We start from the raw sequence: 23,881 nt of genomic DNA, 5'->3' as shown, positions 1-23,881 counted from the left end.
CCAGTGACTCAGTCTATAAAAAAGTTGTTAGATGATGCAGATGCTAAACTACAGGACTGTTTTGCTGTCACAGACTGGAATATGTTCCGGGATTCTTCCGATGTCATTGAGGAGTACACCACATCAGTCACTGGCTTTATCAATAAGTGCATCGATGACGTCGTCCCCACAGTGACTGCACATACATACCCCAAACAGAAGCCATGGATTACAGGCAACATTCGCACTGAGCTAAAGGGTAGAGCTTCAGCTTTCAAGGTGCGGGACTCTAAACCGGAAGCTTATAAGAAATCCTGCTATGCCCTGCGACAAACCATCAAACAGGCAAAGTGCCAATACAGGACTAAGATTGAATCGTACTACACCGCCTCCGACGCTCGTCGGATGTGGCAGGGCCTGCAAACTATTACAGACTACAAAGGGAAGCACAGCCGCGAGGAGCCCAGTGACACGAGCCTACCAGACGAGCCAAATCACTTCTATGCTTGCAATCCACGAGGTTCTGCAGGCCCCCCACCCGACGCCTAGAGTCCAGGATGGAATGTATTGTGTACGCCGGGGCTCCCTCGATGTCCAGGGGGGGCGGAGGGACCTCCCGCACCTCAACGTCCTGCAGTGGACCAGCTACCACCGGCCTGAGAAGAGACACATGAAACGAGGGGTTAATACGATAGTAAGGGGGAGCTGTAACCTATAACACACCTCGTTTATTCTCCTCAGGACTTTAAATGGCCCCACAAACCGCGGGCCCAGCTTCCGGCAGGGCAGGCGGAGGGGCAGGTTTTGGGTTGAGAGCCAGACCCGGTTCCCTGGCGCGAACACGGGAGCCTCACTGCGGTGGCGGTCAGCGCTCTCCTTCTGCCGCCCACCGGCCCGTTTAAGGGATTCCTGGACGGCTCTCCAGGTCTCCTTTGAGCTCTGCACCCATTCTTCCACCGCAGGAGCCTCGGTCTGGCTCTGATGCCATGGTACCAGGACCGGCTGGTAACCCAACATGCACTGAAACGGCTACAGGTTCGTGGAGGAGTGGCGGAGTGAATTTTCAGCCATCTCGGCCCATGGGACGAACCTCGCCCACTCTCCTGGCCGGTCCTGGCAATATGACTGCAGAAACCTGCCCACGAAGACGTGTGTAAACAGGGCCTCCGCGGTCTGTAAGGCCGTAGGAAGACCGGTAAAGGGAGGAGACGGCAGGGCTTAGATAACTGATCCACAACAACCAGGATTGTGGTGTTCCCCTGTGACGGAGGAAGATTGGTGAGGAAGTCCACCGACAGGTGGGACCAAGGCCGCTGTGGAACAGGGAGGGGCTGTAACTTCCCTCTAGGCAGGTGTCTAGGAGCCTTACACTGGGTGCACACCGAGCAGGAGGAGACATAAACCCTCACGTCCCTTGCCAACGTGGGCCACCAGTACTTCCCTCCAAGACCCCGCACCGTCCTATCAATACCCGGATGACCAGAGGAGGGTAGCGTGTGAGCCCACCTGATCAATCTATCGCGAACACCAAGTGGGACGTACCTCTGACCAGCTGGACACTGTGGTATAGTAGGTTCTAACCTTGATGCCTGCTCGATGTCCGCGTCCACCTCCCATACCACCGGTGCCACCAGACAAGAGGCCGGAAGTATGGGGTTGGGATCGATGAACCGCTCCTCGGTATCATAGAGACGGGACAGTGCGTCGGCCTTAGCATTACGGGAACCTGGTCTATATGAGATGGTGAAACAGAATCTGGTGAAAAACATCGCCCACCTTGCCTGACGAGGATTCAGTGTCCTCGCCGCCCGGATGTACTCCAGATTACGGTGGTCAATCCAGATGAGAAAAGAGTGTTGTGCCCGCTCAAGCCAATGTCTCCACACCTTCAGAGCTTTTACCACAGCCAGCAACTCTCTGTCCCCTACATCATAGTTTCGCTCCGCCGGACTGAGCTTCCTTGAAAAGAAAGCGCAGGGCGAAGCTTAAAGGGCGTGCCGAGCGCTGTGATAGCACGGCTGCAACACCAGCCTCGAACGCGTCCACCTCCACTATGAATGGCAAAGAGGGATCCGGATGCGCCAACACGGGAGCATCGGTAAACAGAGCCTTCAGACGACCAAAAGCTCTGTCCGCCTACGCCGTCCACCGCAAACGCACAGGCCCCCCCTTCAGCAGTGAGGTAATGGGAGCAGCCACCTACCCAAAACCCCGGATAAACCTCCGGTAGTAATTGGCAAACCCTAAAAACCGCTGCACCTCCTTTACCGTGGTCGGAGTCGGTCAATTACGTACGACCGCAATGCAGTCACACTCCATCACCACCCCAGATGTGGAAATGCGATACCCCAGGAAACAGACCGCTTGTTTGGAAAACACACATTTCTCGGCCTTGACGTATAGCCTGCGCACCAGAGACACATGCGCGGCGTGTGTAGCGGAATAGATCAGAATGTCATCGATGTACACCACCACACCCTGCCCGTGCAGGTCCCTGAGAATCTTGTCTACAAAGGATTGGAAAACGGCTGGAGCATTCTTCAACCCATATGGCATGACGAGGTACTCATAATGGCCAGATGTGGTACTAAACGCGGTTTTCCACTCATCTCCCTCTCGGATACGCACCAAGTTATACGAGCTCCTGAGATCCAGTTTTGTGAAAAAGCGTGCTCCGTGAAATGACTCCACCGCCGTGGCGATGAGAGGTAGCGGGTAACTGAACCCCACTGTGATGGAATTTAGACCTCTATAGTCAATGCACGGACGCAGACCTCCCTCCTTCTTCACAAAAAAGAAACTCGAGGAGGCAGGTGACGTGGATGGCCGAATGTATCCCTGTCTCAGAGATTTGGTGACATATGTCTCCATAGCCACCGTCTCCTCCTGTGAATGGGGATACACATGACTCCTTGGAAGTGCAGCGTTAACCTGGAGGTTTATCGCACAATCCCCTCGTCGATGAGGTGGTAATTGGGTCACCCTCTTTTTACAGAAAGCGATAGCCAAATCAGCATATTCGGGGGGAATGCGCACGGCGAAGACTTGGTCCGGACTCTCCACCATCATCGCACCGATGGAAACTCCCACACACCTACCTACCTGAGTATTCCTCTGACCACCCCTTAAGAGCCCCCTGTCTCCACAAAATTTTGGGATTGTGATAAGCCAACCAGGGAATCCCCAGCACCACTGGGAACGCAGGAGAATCAATGAGGAATAAACTAATCCGCTCCTCATGACCCCCCCGCGTTACCATGTCCAGTGGAACCGTGGCCTCCCTGACCAGCCCTGACCTGAGTGGTCCACTATCTAGGGCGTGCACGGGGAAGGGTTGGTCCAACTGAACCAAGGGGATCCCTAACTTACTTGCAAACCCACGGTCCATAAAACTCCCTGCTGCGCCTGAATCTACTAGCGCCTTATGCTGGGAATGAGGGGAAAACTCAGGAAAAGAAACCAACACATACATATGGCCAACAGGGAGCTCTGGGTGAGCCTGGTGCGGACTCACCTGAGGTGTCCGAGTAGTGCTCTGCCTGCCCTCTCAACACCCAGACGAGCTCCTCCAGCACCGGTCAGCAGTGTGCCCTCTCCGACCACAACTGGTGCAGGAGGAGGCTTCTCCTCCAGTCGACCTAGCTGCAGCACCCCCGAACTCCATGGGTGTCGGAGCAGGAGTGCTAGGAGGTGGAATGAACAGGACCCGATCAGGACGCCCACAAGCAGCCAGCAAGTTGTCCAATCTGATGGACATGTCTATCAGTTGGTCTAGAGTGAGGGTAGTGTCTCGACAAGCTAGCTCCCTGCGGACGTCCTCTCGTAGGCTGCACCTATAATGGTCCATCAGGTCCCTGTAATTCCACCCCACGGCAGGGTCCGGAACTCCAGCGCGAAGTCCTGTGCGCTCCTCGTCTCCTGCTTCAGATGAAACAGACGTTCACCCCGCCGCTCTGCCCTCTGGTGGATGGTCGAACACAGCCCGGAAGCGGCGGGTGAACTCTGGGTAATGGTCCCTCGCCATTACCCAGACCCTCCCAGACCGCGTTGGCCCACTCCAGGGCTTTACCCGAAAGGCAGGAGATGAGAACGTTAACGCTCTCCTCTCCCGAGGGAGTCGGGTGAACGGTCGCCAGGTAAAGCTCCAACTGGAGCAGGAACCCCTTACACCCGGCAGCCATCCCATCGTACTCCCTCGGGAGCGCGAGCCGAATCCCGCTGGGGCTGGGCGTCGTCGGAGAGGGTGGTGGTGCAGGCTGGAGAGTGGCTGAAGACGGGGTAGGGAGACCGCTCCTCTCCCATCTCTCCATTCTCGCCAACACTTGATCCATAGCCGTCCCCAGACGGTGGAGAACGGCTGTATGCTGGAGGACACGCTCCTCCATGGACGGGGAGGGCGCGTCCGCTCCTGCTGACTCCATGTTTTCGGTGCGGGATTCTGTCAAAGCTCCCTAGGAGAAGGGGGTGTGAAGTCAGGCGCAGGAGAGTAAATAATGTAGAGATGGCGTTTATTCAAGAGTCCATTATTAGCACAGGCACAGGACCAAATACAGCAGCCCACTAAATGATCCGGAACACAGTCCAGAAAAATACAATGTCTAAACTAACAAAATAAAATGCAACCCAAACCAACGACAGGTACACAAACAATCCCGCACGAAACCACACTGGTAGGGCGAGATTAAATACCCCACTAATGAACCTAAACTCTACACAGGTGAAACACAAGACAGACAAAACCAAACGAAAAGGGATCGGTGGCAGCTAGTAGACCGGCGACGCCGAGCGCGGCCCGAACAGGGAGAGGAGCCACTTGTTGTATTCGGAGCGTATGACAAATAAACTTTCATGACTTATGTAGAAGCCAAAACATCGCTAGACCAGCACATTCCTCTCTCGCAAAATGCGCAATTTAAAGGGGTATTAGACAAAAAATGTGATTTAAGCATTAACGTGGACTCAGAACATTGACGTGGACTCAGAACATTGACGTGGAATCAGAACATTGACGTGGACTCAGAACATTGACGTGGAATCAGAACATTGACGTGGAATCAGAACATTGACGTGGAATCAGAACATTGACGTGGAATCAGAACATTGACGTGGAATCAGAACACTGACGTGGAATCAGAACACTGACGTGGAATCAGAACATTGTCGTGGAATCAGAACATTGACGTGGAATCAGAACATTGTCGTGGAATCAGAACATTGTCGTGGAATCAGAACATTGACGTGGACTCAGAACATTGTCGTGGAATCAGAACATTGTCGTGGAATCAGAACATTGACGTGGAATCAGAACACTGACGTGGAATCAGAACAATCCATTTCATTGTTTCTCTATTGTCACAGGCCGGCTCATAGCCTGTGGCCAAAATGAGGGGACATCAACAACAGGTATAGGCCAATCAAAAAGGTTATTCATTATAAACCAAAAACGATTAACTTTAAACAAAGAAAAAGAAATGAGGTGTGGAAATGTCATAATGTAGGGTGTATGTAAAGTGCAGGGATGCATGAATCTGTGTATGTGAACATGACTGAGTGGAAACTACAAACAAAACAGGATCATACCTGGAGGAGCAGAGAGAGAGAGAGAGAGAGAGAGAGAGAGAGAGAGAGAGAGAGAGAGAGAGAGAGAGAGAGAGAGAGAGAGAGAGAGAGAGAGAGAGAGAGAGAGAGAGAGAGAGAGAGAGAGAGAGAGAGAGAGAGAGAGAAGAGTGGTTAGTGAAGCAGTTTAAATACCAGGTGGCTCCAATCACTAACGACCCTCCTCTGCCTGCAGGAGGAACCGCCCCTGCACTGCAGAGGAGGGGCCGTGACACTATGAATACATGTAACTATGAGGGTGAAAAACTGAAAGAAATCCAAAACCAGGAGCAAATAAAACCTAGAAAACAGAATTCTGGAGAAAACACAAAGAGAAAGCTTATTTTAAAGCTAAGGAAAAATGTATCAGTAACACGCCACGTTTCATCATTTAACAGTAGTTCTCATGGTAGAAAAGGTTGGAGAACCCTGACCTAGATATGCTGTGTTTCATCAGGTTGGAGAACCCTGCCCTAGATATGCTGTGTTTCATCAGGTTGGAGAACCCTGACCTAGATATGCTGTGTTTCATCAGGTTGGAGAACCCTGACCTAGATATGCTGTGTTTCATCAGGTTGGAGAACCCTGACCTAGATATGCTGTGTTTCATCAGGTTGGAGAACCCTGACCTAGATATGTTGTGTTTCATCAGGTTGGAGAACCCTGACCTAGATATGTTGTGTTTCATCAGGTTGGAGAACCCTGACCTAGATATGTTGTGTTTCATCAGGTTGGAGAACCCTGACCTAGATATGTTGTGTTTCATCAGGTTGGAGAACCCTGACCTAGATATGCTGTGTTTCATCAGGTTGGAGAACCCTGACCTAGATATGTTGTGTTTCATCAGGTTGGAGAACCCTGACCTAGATATGTTGTGTTTCATCAGGTTGGAGAACCCTGACCTAGATATGTTGTGTTTCATCAGGTTGGAGAACCCTGACCTAGATATGTTGTGTTTCATCAGGTTGGAGAACCCTGACCTAGATATGCTGTGTTTCATCAGGTTGGAGAACCCTGACCTAGATATGCTGTGTTTCATCAGGTTGGAGAACCCTGACCTAGATATGTTGTGTTTCATCAGGTTGGAGAACCCTGACCTAGATATGCTGTGTTTCATCAGGTTGGAGAACCCTGACCTAGATATGTTGTGTTTCATCAGGTTGGAGAACCCTGACCTAGATATGTTGTGTTTCATCAGGTTGGAGAACCCTGACCTAGATATGCTGTGTTTCATCAGGTTGGAGAAGCCTGACCTAGATATGTTGTGTTTCATCAGGTTGGAGAACCCTGACCTAGATATGTTGTGTTTCATCAGGTTGGAGAACCCTGACCTAGATATGTTGTGTTTCATCAGGTTGGAGAACCCTGACCTAGATATGCTGTGTTTCATCAGGTTGGAGAACCCTGACCTAGATATGTTGTGTTTCATCAGGTTGGAGAACCCTGACCTAGATATGCTGTGTTTCATCAGGTTGGAGAACCCTGACTTAGATATGCTGTGTTTCATCAGGTTGGAGAACCCTGACCTAGATATGTTGTGTTTCATCAGGTTGGAGAACCCTGCCCTAGATATGCTGTGTTTCATCAGGTTGGAGAACCCTGACCTAGATATGTTGTGTTTCATCAGGTTGGAGAACCCTGACCTAGATATGTTGTGTTTCATCAGGTTGGAGAACCCTGACCTAGATATGTTGTGTTTCATCAGGTTGGAGAACCCTGACCTAGATATGCTGTGTTTCATCAGGTTGGAGAACCCTGACTTAGATATGCTGTGTTTCATCAGGTTGGAGAACCCTGACCTAGATATGTTGTGTTTCATCAGGTTGGAGAACCCTGCCCTAGATATGCTGTGTGTATCTACTGATAAATAGGCTGTGACATTTGAAATGTATGTAGTTCTGTCTTTGAGCTGTTCTTGTCTGTTAATGTTCTGTATTATATCATGTTTCATGTTCTGTGTGGACCCCAGGAAGACTAGTTGCTGCTATCGTAACAGCTAATTGGGATCCTCATAAATTACCTTCATCTGTCCATGATGAGGAATGGGTTGCATCCCAAATAGAACCCTAGTCCCCTGCACACTGCACTCATTTTGACCAGGGCCCATTAGGGCTGGTCAAAAGTAATGCACTATACAGAACAGGGTACCATTTGGGATGCATCCCATGGAGGCCGGGTGAAGGTGAGGGTGCAGGCTTGATTTTGGGCAGATTTTTAGTGATGGTCGTTATCTTGCCATTCTGTGTACAAGGACTCATTAACACAGAGGTCAATTAGAATCATGGTTTAGATTGAGATTCCCCCCGTCCTTCTCCTTCCCCCTCTTCATTTTCTCTCCTTCTGTTAAGCCTCCCTGTCTCAAGTGTTCTAAACCAAACCATTGAATAAATACAGAGCAGAAACTCTGCTTCAGTTATTACTGATTACAGGAAATGACAGTTAAAGGTGGCTCCCTATCTCTTCTGATATTTAACACGTTCTCTCCTGTTCAGTTTTGTGTTTTGTTTTCCCCTGCTTTAGCTATCTGGAAGGTTTGTATGATGAATAGAACGTTTTTTTTTTAATCTAATGTAAATACACTTCAAAAGTGGCAAAATACATTTTCGGTTGAACAGGGTTTAGTGTTTCGGCATCTGGGCAATCAGTTTTTTTGATCATATTTCTAACATATATCAGGTTCCTGCTACTTCACTCTGTAAATATTTAAGTAGGACATGCATTGACTGAGAACTGAGTTTCCCCCTCAACCTGCAATCCTTTACCACACCTTACTGTGGGGTGTTAACTAGCTCTGTTTGGGATTACACTGGAGCCATAGAATGAGGAGATTCAGCTCTGTAACTGTAGAAGTGCAAACGATGCATTTGAAGGGTGTGTGTGTGTGTGTGTGTGTGTGTGTGTGTGTGTGTGTGTGTGTGTGTGTGTGTGTGTGTGTGGGGGTGGGGGTGGGGTGGGGGTGGGGGGGGTCTATCCAGGGTGTCTATGGGAAAATCAAAAGAAATCAGCCAAGACCTCAGAAAAAGAATTGTAGACCTCCACAAGTCTGGTTCATCCTTGGGAGCAATTTCCAAATGCCTGAAGGTACCACGTTCATCTGTACAAACAATAGTACGCAAGTATAGACACCATGGGACCACACAGCCGTCATACCGCTCAAGAAGGAGACGCGTTCTGTCTCCTAGAGATGAACGTACGTTGGTGTGAAAAGTGCAAATCAATCCCAGAACAACAGCAAAGGACCTTGTGAAGATGCTGGAGGAAACAGGTACAAAAGTATCTATATCCACTGTAAAACGAGTCCTATATCGACATAACCTGAAAGGTCGCTCAGCAAGGAAGAAGCCACTGCTCCAAAACTGCCTTAAAAAAGCCAGACTACAGTTTGCACCTGCACATGGGGACAAAGATCATACTTTTTGGAGAAATGTCCTCTGATCTGATGAAACAAAAATAGAACTGTTTGGCCATAATGACCATTGTTATGTTTGGAGGAAAGGGGGAGGCTTGCAAGCCGAAGAACACCATCCCAACCGTGAAGCACGGGGGTGGCAGCATCATGTTGTGGGGGTGCTTTGCTGCAGGAGGGACTGGTGTACTTCACAAAATAGATAGCATCATGAGGCAGGAAAATGATGTGGATATATTGAAGCAACATCTCAAGACATCAGTCAGGAAGTTAAAGCTTGGTCGCAAATGGGTCTTCCAAATGGACAATGACCCCAAGCATACTTCCAAAGTTGTGGCAAAATGGCTTAAGGACAACAAAGTCAAGGTATTGGAGTGGCCATCACAAAGCCCTGACCTCAATCCTATAGAAAATGTGTGGGCAGAACTGAAAAAGCTTGTGTGAGCAAGGAGGCCTACAAACCTGCCTCAGTTACACCAGCTCTGTCAGGAGGAATGGGCCAACATTCACCCAACTTATTGTGGGAAGCTTGTGGAAGGCTACCCAAAACATTTGACCCAAGTTAAACAATTTGAAGGCAATGCTACCAAATACTAATTGAGTGTATGTAAACTTCTGACCCACTGGGAATGTGATGAAAGAAATAAAAGCTGAAATAAATTATTCTCTCAACTATTATTCTGACATTTCACATTCTTAAAATAAAGTGGTGATCCTAGCTGACCTAAGACAGCGAATTGTTACTAGGATTAAATGTCAGGAATTGTGAAAAACTAGTTTAAATGTATTTGGCTAAGGTGTATGTAAACTTCCCACTTCAACTGTATATGTCTAAATCTCTTCCTCCGCCTTTCTGCTTACTTGTCTGTGTCTGGTCTGGGTCTGGGTCTGTGTCTGTGTCTGGTTCTGGGTCTGGGTCTGGGTCTGTGTCTGGTTCTGGGTCTGTGTCTGGGTCTGTGTCTGTGTCTGTGTCTGGGTCTGTGTCTGTGTCGTCTGTGTCTGTGTCTGGTTCTGGGTTTGTGTCTGGTTCTGGGTCTGGGTCTGGGTCTGTGTCTGGTTCTGGGTCTGTGTCTGTGTCGTCTGTGTCTGTGTCTGGTTCTGGGTCTGGTCTGTGTCTGTGTCTGTGTCTAGGTCTGGGTCTGTGTCTGTGTCTGTGTCTGGTGTGGGTCTGGGTCTGGGTCTGTGTCTGTGTCTGTGTCTAGGTCTGTGTCTGGGTCTGGGTCTGGTCTGGGTCTGGGTCTGGGTCTGGGTCTGTGTCTGGGTATGTGTCTGGGTCTGGGTCTGGGTCTGTGTGCTCGCTGGAGTGAAAAAATAACAAATGCCAACTGTATTTTTGTTCATAATGAACGACAAGCTGGAAATGGTGGGTGAGACGGCAGAACCGTCCCAGGGCATTCATCTGACTCCCAACCAACTCAACCCCAGACCTCTGGATGGGAGTCATTCATCTGACTCCCAGTTACAAATTACTATATAGTCAATCTGATCCACAGTGAAATGGAGGTCACCCATAAATCATTCTAGTGTGTCTGGGAGAAAATGTTGTTGATAAAATGAACTGGTAGGGAAAGAAAAAAAAACTGCATCTCAAATGGCACCCTATTCTCTTTATAGTGCACTACTTTTGAACAGAGCCCATAGGGATATGCAGGACCCATAGGGATCAGGTCAAAAGTAGTGCTTTATATAGGGAACAGGGTGCCATTTGGGATGTATCCTCACAGTGGAATGCCCTAAAACACATTAACGGGTAGTGGGTCCCTCCTCTCGCAGAGAAAACGTGCTATCGATGAATTCTCCGGGTTTAACAATCATTTAGCGTCTACAAATGTACAGTAGGATCTTAATTTGATCACTCTTTCGTTGCTGAGAATTTTCCTGGATTCTGGTCCTGCTGTAGCAAACTGGCTCAAATGAAGATCCTACATCTGTAGTGAAAGAAGAAAAGGTGGATTGCATTGCCAGGGTAGAGCTATAAGATAGACCAGTTGATGGGTTTTCCAGGAGGGCAGAGACTGAGACCTACTTTCAACTGAGAGGAGAAGAGAGGAGTCTCGTCAGTCAGTGTCTTTTTGACCCTGGGAAAAGCATGAGAGAGAGAGAGAGAGAGAGAGAAAGGAAAAGAGAGATAAATGGATATGGAGGGAGAGGGTAAGAAAGAGAGAGAGAGAGACAGACAGACAGAGAGAGTAATCAGTCTGTTTTCAATTAAACTGACTCTAAAGACTCTAAAGAGCAGGAATCTGGTCGTGGGCGGCTTCAGGCCCCCTCACACTGATGGACTGGGCTCACAGGCATTTGTCACCAAGCGAAAAATTACAAAGTCTGAAGTGACTAGACTGGTATCTGTGTCTGTGTGTAATCTCTGCCAGGATCAGGATGTGAGAGGGCTTTGTGTTCCATGTGAGAGCTGCCGCCAACACAGACACGTTCATTATCACTTTCACACAGTTATAGATTTTCTGTTTGTCTCAACCACCATACCACAGAATTCAATTCAATAGTCTTCCACCAGAGAGAGAGAGAGAGAGAGAGAGAGAGAGAGAGAGAGAGAGAGAGAGAGAGAGAGAGAGAGAGAGAGAGAGAGAGAGAGAGAGAGGGAGCGGGGGGAGAGGAGGAGGGAGAGGAAGAGAGTGAGAGGAAAGGAGAGAGGAAGAGAGTGAGAGGAAAGGAGAGAGGAAGAGAGGGAGAGAAAAGGCGAGAGAGAGAAGAGAGAGAGAGGAGAGAGAGAGAAAGGAGAGAGAGATTTTTTATTGTTTATTTCACTTTTGTTTATTATCTATTTCACTTGCTTTGGCAATGTAAACTTATGTTTGCCATGCCAATAAAGCCCTTTGAATTGATTTGAGAGAGCGATAGAGAGAGAGAGAGAGAGAGAGAGTGAGTCAAACCATTAAAGGACAGAAATATGTTATTTTTCCTTGACCGTCTGACATGGTCTGAAAGTCAAGTGTGTGGACTATGTCATATTGTCTGCCTGGACATTTTGTTTGGATTAAGTATGCGTTCTCTGCCTAACAAAGACGGCCTTTCTTCAGACACTGCATTGATTTAGCAGTGGGACCTGTTGCTGAGCTGATGTCACTGACATAGTATCTCACACACACACACACACGCACGCACGCACGCACGCACGCACGCACGCACGCACGCACACACACACACACACACACACACACACACACACACACACACACACACACACACACAGACATACACGCACACACACACACACAGACACGCACACACAGACATATATACACAAACACACACGCACGCAAGCACAGACACACAGACACACACACACACACACACAAACACACAGGTAAACACACACATACACACACAAACACAGTATCTGTGGTATTTATTCAGCCAGGTCAGAAAAACATCTGTAGGTCTGGTATGAAGGAGAAAGTAGCTGTTATAAAATGATCTAAAGAGGATGGACAGATCTCTGTCTCTCTCTCTCTCTCTCTGTCTCTCTGTCTCTCTGTCTCTCTGTCTGTCTCTCTGTCTCTCTCTCTCTCTCTCTGTCTCTCTCTCTCTCTCTGTCTCTCTGTCTCTCTGTCTCTCTCTCTCTCTCTCTCTCTCTCTCTGTCTCGCTCTCTCTCTCGTTCTCTCTCTCTGTCTCTCTCTCTGTCTCTCTCTGTCTCTCTCTCTCTCGCTCTCTCTCTGTCTCTATCTCTCTCTCTCTCTCTCTCTCTGTCTCTCTCTCTCTCTCTCTGTCTCTCTCTCTCTCGCTCTCTCTCTCTGTCTCTATCTCTCTCTCTCTCTCTGTCTCTCTCTCTCTCTCTCTCTGTCTCTCTCTCTCTCTGTCTCTCTCTCTCTCTCTTTCTCTCTCTCTCTCTCTCTCTCTCTCTCTCTCTCTCAATTTCAATTCAATTCAAGGGGCTTTATCGGCATGGGAAACATATGATAACATTGCAAAAGCAAGTGAAGTAGATAATCAAAAGTGAAATAAACTATAAAATGAACAATAAACATTACACTCACTGAAGTTTCAAAAGAATAAAGACATTACAAATGTCATATTATGTGTATATTTACAGTGTTAAATAAGTGTAAATATGGGTTGTATTTACAATGATGTTTGTTCTTCACTGGTTGCCCTTTTCTTGTGGCAACAGGTCACAAATCTTGCTGCTGTGATGGCACGCTGTGGTATGGGAGTTTATCAAAATCGGTTTTGTTTTTTAGAATTCTTTGTGGATCTGTGTGATCTGAGGGAAATATGTGTCTCTAATATGGTCATACATTTGGCAGGAGGTTAGGAAGTGCAGCTCAGTTTCCACCTCATTTTGTGGGCAGTGTGCACATAGCCTGTCTTCTCTTGAGAGCCAGGTCTGCCTACGGCGGCCTTTCTCAATAGCAAGGCTATGCTCACTGAGTCTGTACATAGTCAAATCTTTTTATTTTCTTATGATTTGGTTGGGTTTAATTGTGTTGCTGAGCCCCAGGACCAGCTTGCTTAGGGGACTCTTCTCCAGGTTCATCTCTCTGTAGGTGAGGGCTTTGTTAGGGAAGGTTTGGGAATCGCTTCCTTTTAGGTGGTTGTGGAATTTAACATCTCTTTTCTGGATTTTGATAATTAGCGGGTATCGGCCTAATTCTGCTCTGCCTGCATTATTTAGTGTTTTACGTTGTACTCAGAGGATATTTTTGCAGAATTCTGCATGCAGAGTCTCAATTTGGCATTTGTCCCATTTTGTGAATTCTTGGTTGGTGAGCGGACCCCAGACCTCACAACCATAAAGGGCAATGGGTTCTATAACTGATTCAAGTATTTTTAGCCAGATCCTAATTGGTATGTTGAATTTTATGTTCCTTTTGATGGCATAGAAGGCCCTTCTTGCCTTGTCTCTCAGATCGTTCACAGCTTTGTGGAAGTTACCTGTGGTGCTGATGTTTAGGCCGAGGTATGTTTCGTTTTTTTGTGTGCTCTAGGGCAACGGTCTAGATGGAATGCGTATTTGTGGTCCTGGCGTCTGGAACTTTTTTGGAACACCATTATTTTGGTCTTACTGAGATTTACTGTCAGGGCCCAGGTCTGACAGAATCTGTGCAGAATATATAGGTGTTGCTGTGTAATCTGAGGGAAATATGTGTTTCTAATATGGTCATACATTTGGCAGGAGGTTAGGAAGTGCAGCTCAGTTTCCACCTCATTTTGTGGGCAGTGTGCACATAGCCTGTCTTCTCTTGAGAGCCAGGTCTGCCTACGGCGGCCTGGAATATATAGGGTGTGCAGGGTGATTACGTGGTCTGTCGTACCATAATTTTGTAAAAAGCCTATTTGACATTTGCTCTGTACATTATTTTCACTGAGGAAATGTATGAGTCTGCTGTTAATGATAATCTCTATCTCTCTCTCTGTCTCTGTCTCTCTCTATCTCTGTCTCTCTCTCTCTCTGTCTCTCTCTGTCTCTGTCTCTCTCTCTCTCTGTCTCTCTCTCTCTGTCTCTCTCTGTTTCTATCTCTCTCTGTCTCTCTCTATCTCTGTCTCTATCGCTCTCTGTCTCTGTCTCTGTCTCTCTTTCTCTCTCTCTCTCTCTCTCTCTGTCTCTGTTTCTCTCTATGTCTCTCTCTCTCTGTCTCTCTCTGTCTCTCTCTCTCTGTCTTTCTGTCTGTCTCTCTTTCTCTGTCTCCTCTCTTTCTCTCTCTCTCTCTCTCTCTCTCTCTCTCTCTCAATTTAATTCAAAGGGCTTTATTGGCATGGGAAACATGTGTTTACATTGCCAAATCAAATGGAATAGACAGTAACTTAAGTCATCATCTCCAGTCATTATTTTAGGTAAAAATTATATTTGTCTGGACCTGTTTGTGGTGGTGTGGAGAGTTGTGTTATTGTCTTGTCGTGGTGGTGTGGAGAGTTGTGTTATTGTCTTGTTGTGGTGGTGTGGAGAGTTGTGTTATTGTCTTGTTGTGGTGGTGTGGAGAGTTGTGTTATTGTCTTGTTGTGTGGAGAGTTGTGTTATTGTCTTGTTGTGGTGGTGTGGAGAGTTGTGTTATTGTCTTGTTGTGGTGGTGAGGAGAATTGTGTTATTGTCTTGTTGTGTGGAGAGTTGTTTTTGTCTTGTTGTGGTGGTGTGGAGAGTTGTGTTATTGTCTTGTTGTGGTGGTGAGGAGAGTTGTGTTATTGTTTTGTTGTGTGGAGAGTTGTTATTGTCTTGTTGTGGTGGTGAGGAGAGTTGTGTTATTGTCTTGTTGTGTGGAGAGTTGTTTTTGTCTTGTTGTGGTGGTGTGGAGAGTTGTGTTATTGTCTTGTTGTGGTGGTGAGGAGAGTTGTGTTATTGTTTTGTTGTGTGGATAGTTGTTATTGTCTTGTTGTGGTGGTGAGGAGAGTTGTGTTATTGTCTTGTTGTGGTGGTGAGGAGAGTTGTGTTATTGTCTTGTTGTGGTGGTGAGGAGAGTTGTGTTATTGTTTTATTGTGTGGAGAGTTGTGTTATTGTCTTGTTGTGGTGGTGAGGAGAGTTGTGTTATTGTTTTGTTGTGGTGGTGAGGAGAGTTGTGTTATTGTCTTGTTGTGGTGTGGAGAGTTGTGTTATTGTCTTGTTGTGGTGGTGAGGAGAGTTGTGTTATTGTTTATTGTGTGGAGAGTTGTGTTATTGTCTTGTTGTGGTGGTGTGGAGAGTTGTGTTATTGTCTTGTTGTGGTGGTGAGGAGAGTTGTGTTATTGTCTTGTTGTGGTGGTGAGGAGAGTTGTGTTATTGTTTTATTGTGTGGAGAGTTGTTATTGTCTTGTTGTGGTGGTGTGGAGAGTTGTTATTGTCTTGTTGTGGTGGTGAGGAGAGTTGTGTTATTGTTTTATTGTGTGGAGAGTTGTTATTGTCTTGTTGTGGTGGTGTGGAGAGTTGTGTTATTGTCTTGTTGCGGTGGTGTGGAGAGTTGTGTTATTGTTTTATTGAGTTGCGTTATGACATAGCTCAGTGAAACTATAATATGGATTCCTGTGGGTCAATCTCTCACAACTCTACATATTAATATTCCAGCGTGGACACAAGAAGCCCACACGCCTGTAGCATGATCTCAGATTCCACTCCAATGTGGCAGCAAAAATATTACATCCGTTTTCTTTATATTAATATTTTGTTTTTATGGTGGAGCTTATGTGCCTGAGCCCCACCACTCTAATGACTAGGCCACATTTGGTTTTGGTAAAACTTGACATCAAATAACCTTTTTCTGAATGTTCTGTAATGGGTTGATAATTACTTTACAGGCTGTTATTATTAGTGTAATACGGGACCTAACGGGGGCCTGTAGTTAGTCAGCTCTCCTCTTGCCATTAGGTCAGCCACTGTCTGTCTGTCTGTCTGTCTGTCTGTCTGTCTGTCTGTCTGTCTGTCTGTCTGTCTGTCTGTCTGTCTGTCTGTCTGTCTGTCTGTCTGTCTGTCTGTCTGTCTGTCTGTCTGTCTGTCTGTCTGTCTGTCTGTGATGTGTAGGCTGGGGCCGTGCTACTGGGAGCAGTGATACACTGAAGCCATCAGCTGCTTTGCTCTTTCATGTGCAGCTCAAACAGGGTCCACACACTGAGGCTTTCAATTGAGAGCCAGCCAGCCGGGGCAGAAAACCAAGGGTAAACTTCTGACTTAACTTAAGTGGCTTTTCTTCAGGATCCCTGAAATTAGGACATGTAGGAGTCTCACATGCCTCAGCTTTGACATTGGGATTCTGCTGTGTCATGGTGATGGGGACTCATGACAACCACGGTTTTAGTTTAGTTTGTCCCCTGCAGGTCTTTACTCACTACTCAATGTCCTCTAGAGGGTTTCACTTTAACCTGGGGGGTTCCTTTGATGTGGTGACTGTAGGAAGAGGTGGAGGGAGGGATGAATGGAGGGAGGCAGGCAGAGACTACAGACAACTCTCAACACAGTGGGTGGTGGTGTTTGTTCTGCTGAAGTAAATAAAAGAAAAGCTCCCATAACAACTCTCTCCTCTCCTCTCCTCTCCTCTCCTCTCCTCTCCTCTCCTCTCCTCTCCTCTCCTCTCCTTTAAAATGATTGTTCAGAGAATCAAAGGCAAATTTAAACAAACCTGAGCCAGCAAGGTAATCCTCAGAGGACGAACATCAATAAATGAATCTTTAGATAATTCATTACTATTACAAATGACAAAACTCCATTATTTGAATGTAGTTGTTTTATAATTCCTCCAGAGTTGATTGTTTGATGTCTGGAAGGTGTTTGAACTTCACAGAACATCCATCACTTCTATCACTTCACTGCTGGAAGGTAATACAGCACGACTGTCTGCACTGCCCCAATACAATACATTACAATACAATTACCATACATTACATTACCATACAATACAATACATTACAATACAATTACCATACAGTACATTACCATACCATACAATACAATACAATACAATACAATTACCATACATTACATTACCATACAATACAATACATTACAACACAATTACCATACAGTACATTACAATACAATTACCATACATTACATTACCATACAATACAATACATTACAATACATTACAATACAATACATTACAGCCTTCCCTGTAGCTCAGTTGGTAGAGCATGGTGTTTGCAACGCCAGGGGTTGTGGGTTCGATTCCCACGGGGGGCCAGCACAGGAAAATAATTATATGAAATGTATGCATTCACTACTGTAAGTCGCTCTGGATAAGAGCGTCTGCTAAATGACTAAAATGTAAAATGTATTACCATGCAATACAGTGCATTACAATACATTGCATTACGATACAATACATTACCATACAGTACAATACATTACCATACAATACAATACATTACAATACAATACATTACAATACAATTACCATACAGTACAATACAATACATTACAATACAATACATTACAATACAATACAATACAATACAATACAATACAATACATTACAATGCAATACAGTGCATTACAATACATTGCATTACGATACAATACAATACAATGCAATACAATACAATGCAATACAATACAACACAATACATTACAATACATTACAATACAATATTTTACAATACAATACATTACAATACAATACAATGCAATACAATACAATACATTACAATACAATAGAATGCAATACATTACAATACAATACATGAACATACAATACATTACCATACAATACAATGCAACATAATACATTACAATACAATGCATTACATTATAATACAATACATTGCCATACAATACAATGCAATACAATATATTACCATACAATGCAATGCAATATATGGCAATGCAATACATTACACTACAATACAATACATTACAATACATTACAATACAATGGCGTATGTTAAATAGAGGAATGTCTTGAGAGAGGGGATGGGGTAGTCCTCTACACTGCAGTTGTAGTCCTCCCTAAACCTGATTTATTGACTGCTGCGGAATCCTTCCATTAACCCAGTGTGTTGGAGTGTGTGTGTGTGTGTGTGTGTGTGTGTGTGTGTGTGTGTGTGTGTGTGTGTGTGTGTGTGTGTGTGTGTGCGTGTGTGTGTGTGCGTGCGTGCGTGCGTGCGTGCGTGTGTGTGCATGCGTGTGTGTGTGTGTGCGTGCATGTGTGTGTATGTGTGTGTGTTTAACAACTAAAACTCTTATCTCTCCCAGAGCTGGCGTCTAGAGAGGTCGTTTTCCCACGCACTCTAAGCTGAAGTCTGCCTGGTCTGGACAGCGTCCCACCGTGGTAGAATCTCTTCTACAGCCTTTTTCTGCTTCTTCGTTCTCAAAAACAAGTGATGTTAAGAAACACCACTTATCTGGGATGATACAGCAACAGCATTAGTGTTACTAACAGACTGCTTAATGTCTCTGTCCTTTACATTATGCGTCTGCTGTGTGATGTCATTTCTGTCTCTCTGTTCTATAGTGTGAATGTTCAATAAAAACTTACCTTGAAAAATACCATCTGGAAAGGTTTCTTTCTTTCCCATATTTTGAAGTACATTTTGCATTAATGTTGTTGTCTTGGACCAAATCTGCACACCAAAAGTCTCCCGATATTCACGGTGTCATTCATGGACTCTGACCGAATGTTTCCTCTACTTATCTCCATTCTTGGCATATTGTTTTCTGATGTCATTTTCTCCCGCTGTCTGGTTGTCCTGCAGTGGAGCTGTTTGTCTGTACGACTCAGGCCATAGCTGACATAGTGATCCATGTTCTCCTGTATTACCCTCTTTCCAGCAGATCCTTTTGTCTGTACGACTCAGGCCATAGCTGACATAGTGATCCTGGTGGATGGATCCTGGAGCATCGGCAGGCTCAACTTCCGCTTGGTCCGCATGTTCCTGGAGAACCTGGTCAACGCTTTCAGCGTCGGGATCGACCAGACCAGGATAGGTAAGCAGTAGCATCACTGTCTGTTATTGACCAGGATAGGTAAGCAGTAGCATCACTGTCTGTTATTGACCAGGATAGGTAAGCAGTAGGATCACTGTCTATTATTGACCAGGATAGGTAAGCAGTAGCATCACTGTCTGTTATTGACCAGGATAGGTAAGCAGTAGGATCACTGTCTGTTATTGACCAGGATAGGTAAGCAGTAGCATCACTGTCTGTTATTGACCAGGATAGGTAAGCAGTAGCATCACTGTCTGTTATTTACCAGGATAAGTAAGCAGTAGGATCACTGTCTATTATTGACCAGGATAGGTAAGCAGTAGGATCACTGTCTGTTATTGACCAGGATAGGTAAGCAGTAGCATCACTGTCTGTTATTGACCAGGATAGGTAAGCAGTAGCATCACTGTCTGTTATTGACCAGGATAAGTAAGCAGTAGGATCACTGTCTATTATTGACCAGGATAGGTAAGCAGTAGGATCACTGTCTGTTATTGACCAGGATAGGTAAGCAGTAGCATCACTGTCTGTTATTGACCAGGATAGGTAAGCAGTAGCATCACTGTCTGTTATTGACCAGGATAGGTAAGGAGTAGGATCACTGTCTATTATTGACCAGGATAGGTAAGCAGTAGGATCACTGTCTGTTATTGACCAGGATAGGTAAGCAGTAGCATCACTGTCTGTTATTGACCAGGATAGGTAAGCAGTAGAATCACTGTCTGTTATTGACCAGGATAGGTAAGCAGTAGCATCACTGTCTGTTATTGAGCAGGATAGGTAAGCAGTAAGATCACTGTCTGTTATTGACCAGGATAGGTAAGCAGTAGCATCACTGTCTGTTATTGACCAGGATAAGTAAGCAGTAGGATCACTGTCTATTATTGACCAGGATAGGTAAGCAGTAGCATCACTGTCTGTTATTGACCAGGATAAGTAAGCAGTAGCATAACTGTCTGTTATTGACCAGGATAGGTAAGCAGTAGTATCACTGTCTGTTATTGACCAGGATTGGTAAGCAGTAGCATCACTGTCTATTATTAGTCTTACTGTACTGTACTGTCACAGGGTTCAATAGCCTTACTGTACTGTCACAGGGTTCAATATCCTTACTCTACTGTATTGTCACAGGGTTCAATAGCCTTACTGTACTGTACTGTCACAGAGTTCAATAGTCTTACTGTATTGTACTGTCACAGGGTTCAATAGCCTTACTGTACTGTACTGTCACAGAGTTCATTAGCCTTACTGTACTGTCACAGGGTTCAATAGCCTTACTGTACTGTACTGTCACAGAGTTCATTAGCCTTACTGTACTGTCACAGGGTTCAATAGCCATACTGTACTGTACTGTCACAGGGTTCAATAGTCTTACTGTATTGTACTGTCACAGGGTTCATTAGCCTTACTGTACTGTACTGTCACAGGGTTCAATAGTCTTACTGTATTGTACTGTCACAGAGTTCATTAGCCTTACTGTACTGTCACAGGGTTCAATAGCCTTACTGTACTGTACTGTCACAGGGTTCAATAGTCTTACTCTATTGTACTGTCACAGAGTTCAATAGCCTTACTGTACTGTACTGTCACAGGGTTCAATAGCCTTACTGTACTGTACTGTCACAGGGTTCAATAGTTTTACTGTACTGTCACAGGGTTCAATAGCCTTACTGTACTGTCACAGGGTTCAATAGCCTTACTGTACTGTACTGTCACATGGTTCATTAGCCTTACTGTACTGTCACAGGGTTCAATAGCTTTACTGTACTGTACTGTCACAGGGTTCAATAGCCTTACTGTATTGTACTGTCACAGGGTTCAATAGCCTTACTGTATTGTACTGTCACAGGGTTCAATAGCCTTACTGTACTGTCACAGGGTTCAATAGCCTTACTGTACTGTACTGTCACAGGGTTCAATAGCCTTACTGTACTGTCACAGGGTTCAATAGCCTTACTGTACTGTACTGTCACAGGGTTCAATAGCCTTACTGTACTGTACTGTCACAGGGTTCAATAGCCTTACTGTATTGTACTGTCACAGGGTTCAATAGCCTTACTGTACTGTCACAGGGTTCAATAGCATTACTGTACTGTACTGTCACAGGGTTCAATAGCCTTACTGTACTGTCACAGGGTTCAATAGCCTTACTGTACTGTACTATCACAGGGTTCAATAGCCTTACTGTACTGTACTGTCACAGGGTTCAATAGCCTTACTGTACTGTACTATCATAGGGTTCAATAGCCTTACTGTACTGTCACAGGGTTCAATAGCCTTACTGTACTGTCACAGGGTTCAATAGCCTGGTCAAATGCAGGTGTGAAGTATATTCCCTTATGTACTCCTTATCCTAAAATGAAATAATTATTATTGTATTGTACTGTATTCCCTCCCAGGTCTGGCCCAGTACAGTGGGGACCCCAGGATAGAGTGGCATCTGAATGCCTTCACCACTAAAGATGCAGTCCTGGATGCTGTGAAGAACCTGCCCTATAAGGGAGGCAACACACTGACAGGTACACTACACCAGGAGCTCTCTGACTGCATCCCTAATGACAGCTATGGAAAGGTCACAATAGATTTAGCCCAGAGGGGGATGTTTAGCAATGCTTAATACACAATCTACACAGACCTATTGAAATCTGTTTAGAGATTTCTGCATGAATATAAAGCGTTTTGTTAAGGGTAACAAGAGTTAGTGAGGGAAGGCTATATGACTTTTAGAAGTATCAACCAGTGGAGCCATCATCAGTGAACTGTGTCTATCTGTGTATCTGTCTGTCTAGCTGTCTAGCTGTCTGTCTAGCTGTCTGTCTATCTGTGTAGCTCTCTATCTGTCCATCTGTCCATCAGTGCAGATGTCTATCTGTGTTGCTGTCTGTCTGTCTAGCTGTGTAGCTGTCTATCTGTCCATCGGTCCAACTGTGTAGCTGTGTATCTGTGTAGCTGTGTATCTGTCTAGCTGTGTATCTGTCTAGCTGTCTATCTGTGTATCTGTGTATCTGTGTAGCTGTGTATCTGTCTATCTGTGTAGCTGTCTATCTGCGTAGCTGTGTATCTGTGTAGCTGTCTAGCTGTGTATCTGTCTAGCAGTCTATCTGTGTAGCTGTCTATCTGTCTATATGTGTAGCTGTGTAGCTGTCTAGCTGTGTAGCTGTCTATCTGTCTAGCTGTGTATCTGTCTAGCAGTCTAGCTGTCTATCTGTGTAGCTGTCTATCTGTCTATACGTGTAGCTGTCTAGCTTTCTAGCTGTGTAGCTGTGTAGCTGTCTATGTGTCTATCTGTCTATCGGTCTATCTGTGTAGCTGTGTATCTGTCTATCTGTGTAGCTGTCTATCTGTCTATACGTGTAGCTGTCTAGCTGTGTAGCTGTGTAGCTGTCTATGTGTCTATCTGTCTATCGGTCTATCTGTGTAGCTGTGTATCTGTGTATCTGTCTATCTGTGTAGCTGTCTAGCTGTGTAGCTGTCTAGCTGTCTACGTGTCTATCTGTCTATCTGTGTAGCTGTGTATCTGTGTATCTGTCTATCTGTGTAGCTGTCTATCTGTCTAGCTGTCTAGCTGTCTATGTGTCTATCTGTCTATCTGTGTAGCTGTGTAGCTATCTATCTGTCTATCTGTGTAGCTGTCTAGCTGTCTATCTGTGTAGCTATCTATCTGTCTATCTGTGTAACTGTCTATCTGTGTATCTGTATAACTGTGTAACTGTGTAACTGAACTGTGTAACTCTTTACATATCTGTGTGTATCTGGGTACACTGAGTGTACAAAACATTAGGAACACCTTCCTAATATTGAGTTGCACCCCCTTTTGCCCTCAAAACGGCCTCAGTTCATCAGGGCATGGACTCTACAAGGTGTTTAAAGCATTCCACAGGGATGCTGGTGCATGTTGACTACAATGCTTCCCACAGTTGTGTCAAGTTGCCCTTAATGTCCTTTGGGTGGTGGACCATTCTTGATACACACAGGAAACTGTTGCGTGTGAAAAACCCAGCAGCATTGAAGTTCTTGACGCGCCTGGCACTTACTACCACTCCCCATTCAAAGGCACTTAATTATTTTGTCTTGCCCATTCACCCTTTGAATGGCACACAATCCATGTCAAAATTGTCTCAAGGCTTAAAAATCCTTATTTAACGTGTCTCCTCCCCTTCATCTACACTGATTGAATTGGATTTAACAAGTGACATCAATAAGGGATCATAGCTTTCACCTGGATTCACCTGGTCAGTCTGTTATGGAAAGAGCAGGTGTTCCAAATGTTTTGTCCACTCAGTCTATCTGTGTATTTCTGTGTATCTCTGTAGGCCTGGCCCTGACCTATATCCTGGAGAACAGCTTCAAGCCGGAGTCAGGCTCCAGGAGCGGCGTACCCAAAGTCGGTATCCTAATCACAGATGGGAAGTCCCAGGATGACGTGATCCCGCCTGCCCAGAGCCTGAGGGACGCTGGCATCGAACTCTTCGCCATTGGTAGGACTCAAGGCCTTGTTGTCCTTACTGTAGTATGAACACATGAGGGTGTCTTTAGGAGAACTACAGTGTATAAACA

At 45.6% G+C, this 23,881-nt stretch overlaps 1 protein-coding gene across 3 annotated transcripts in view; it reads left to right on the top strand.

The window, feature by feature from the left end:
* LOC106597401 (collagen alpha-1(XIV) chain) overlaps positions 1 to 23,881 on the top strand; it is a 232,517-nt gene that overhangs the window by 20,881 nt on the left and 187,755 nt on the right. For all 3 annotated transcript variants that reach the window (XM_082975949.1, XM_082975951.1, XM_082975950.1), the window contains exons 3-5: positions 19,169 to 19,324; positions 21,724 to 21,843; positions 23,638 to 23,802. In XM_082975949.1, the coding sequence (XP_082832075.1) occupies positions 19,169 to 19,324; positions 21,724 to 21,843; positions 23,638 to 23,802 (441 nt within the window). The remainder of the gene's footprint in view (positions 1 to 19,168; positions 19,325 to 21,723; positions 21,844 to 23,637; positions 23,803 to 23,881) is intronic.

This window comes from Salmo salar, chromosome 05, assembly GCF_965601325.2.
Source record: "Salmo salar chromosome 05, fSalSal1, whole genome shotgun sequence".
Taxonomy (NCBI): Eukaryota; Metazoa; Chordata; class Actinopteri; order Salmoniformes; family Salmonidae; genus Salmo; species Salmo salar.
The sequence above is the reverse complement of the archived record's forward strand: the minus strand, read 5'-3'. Positions and strand labels throughout refer to the sequence as shown.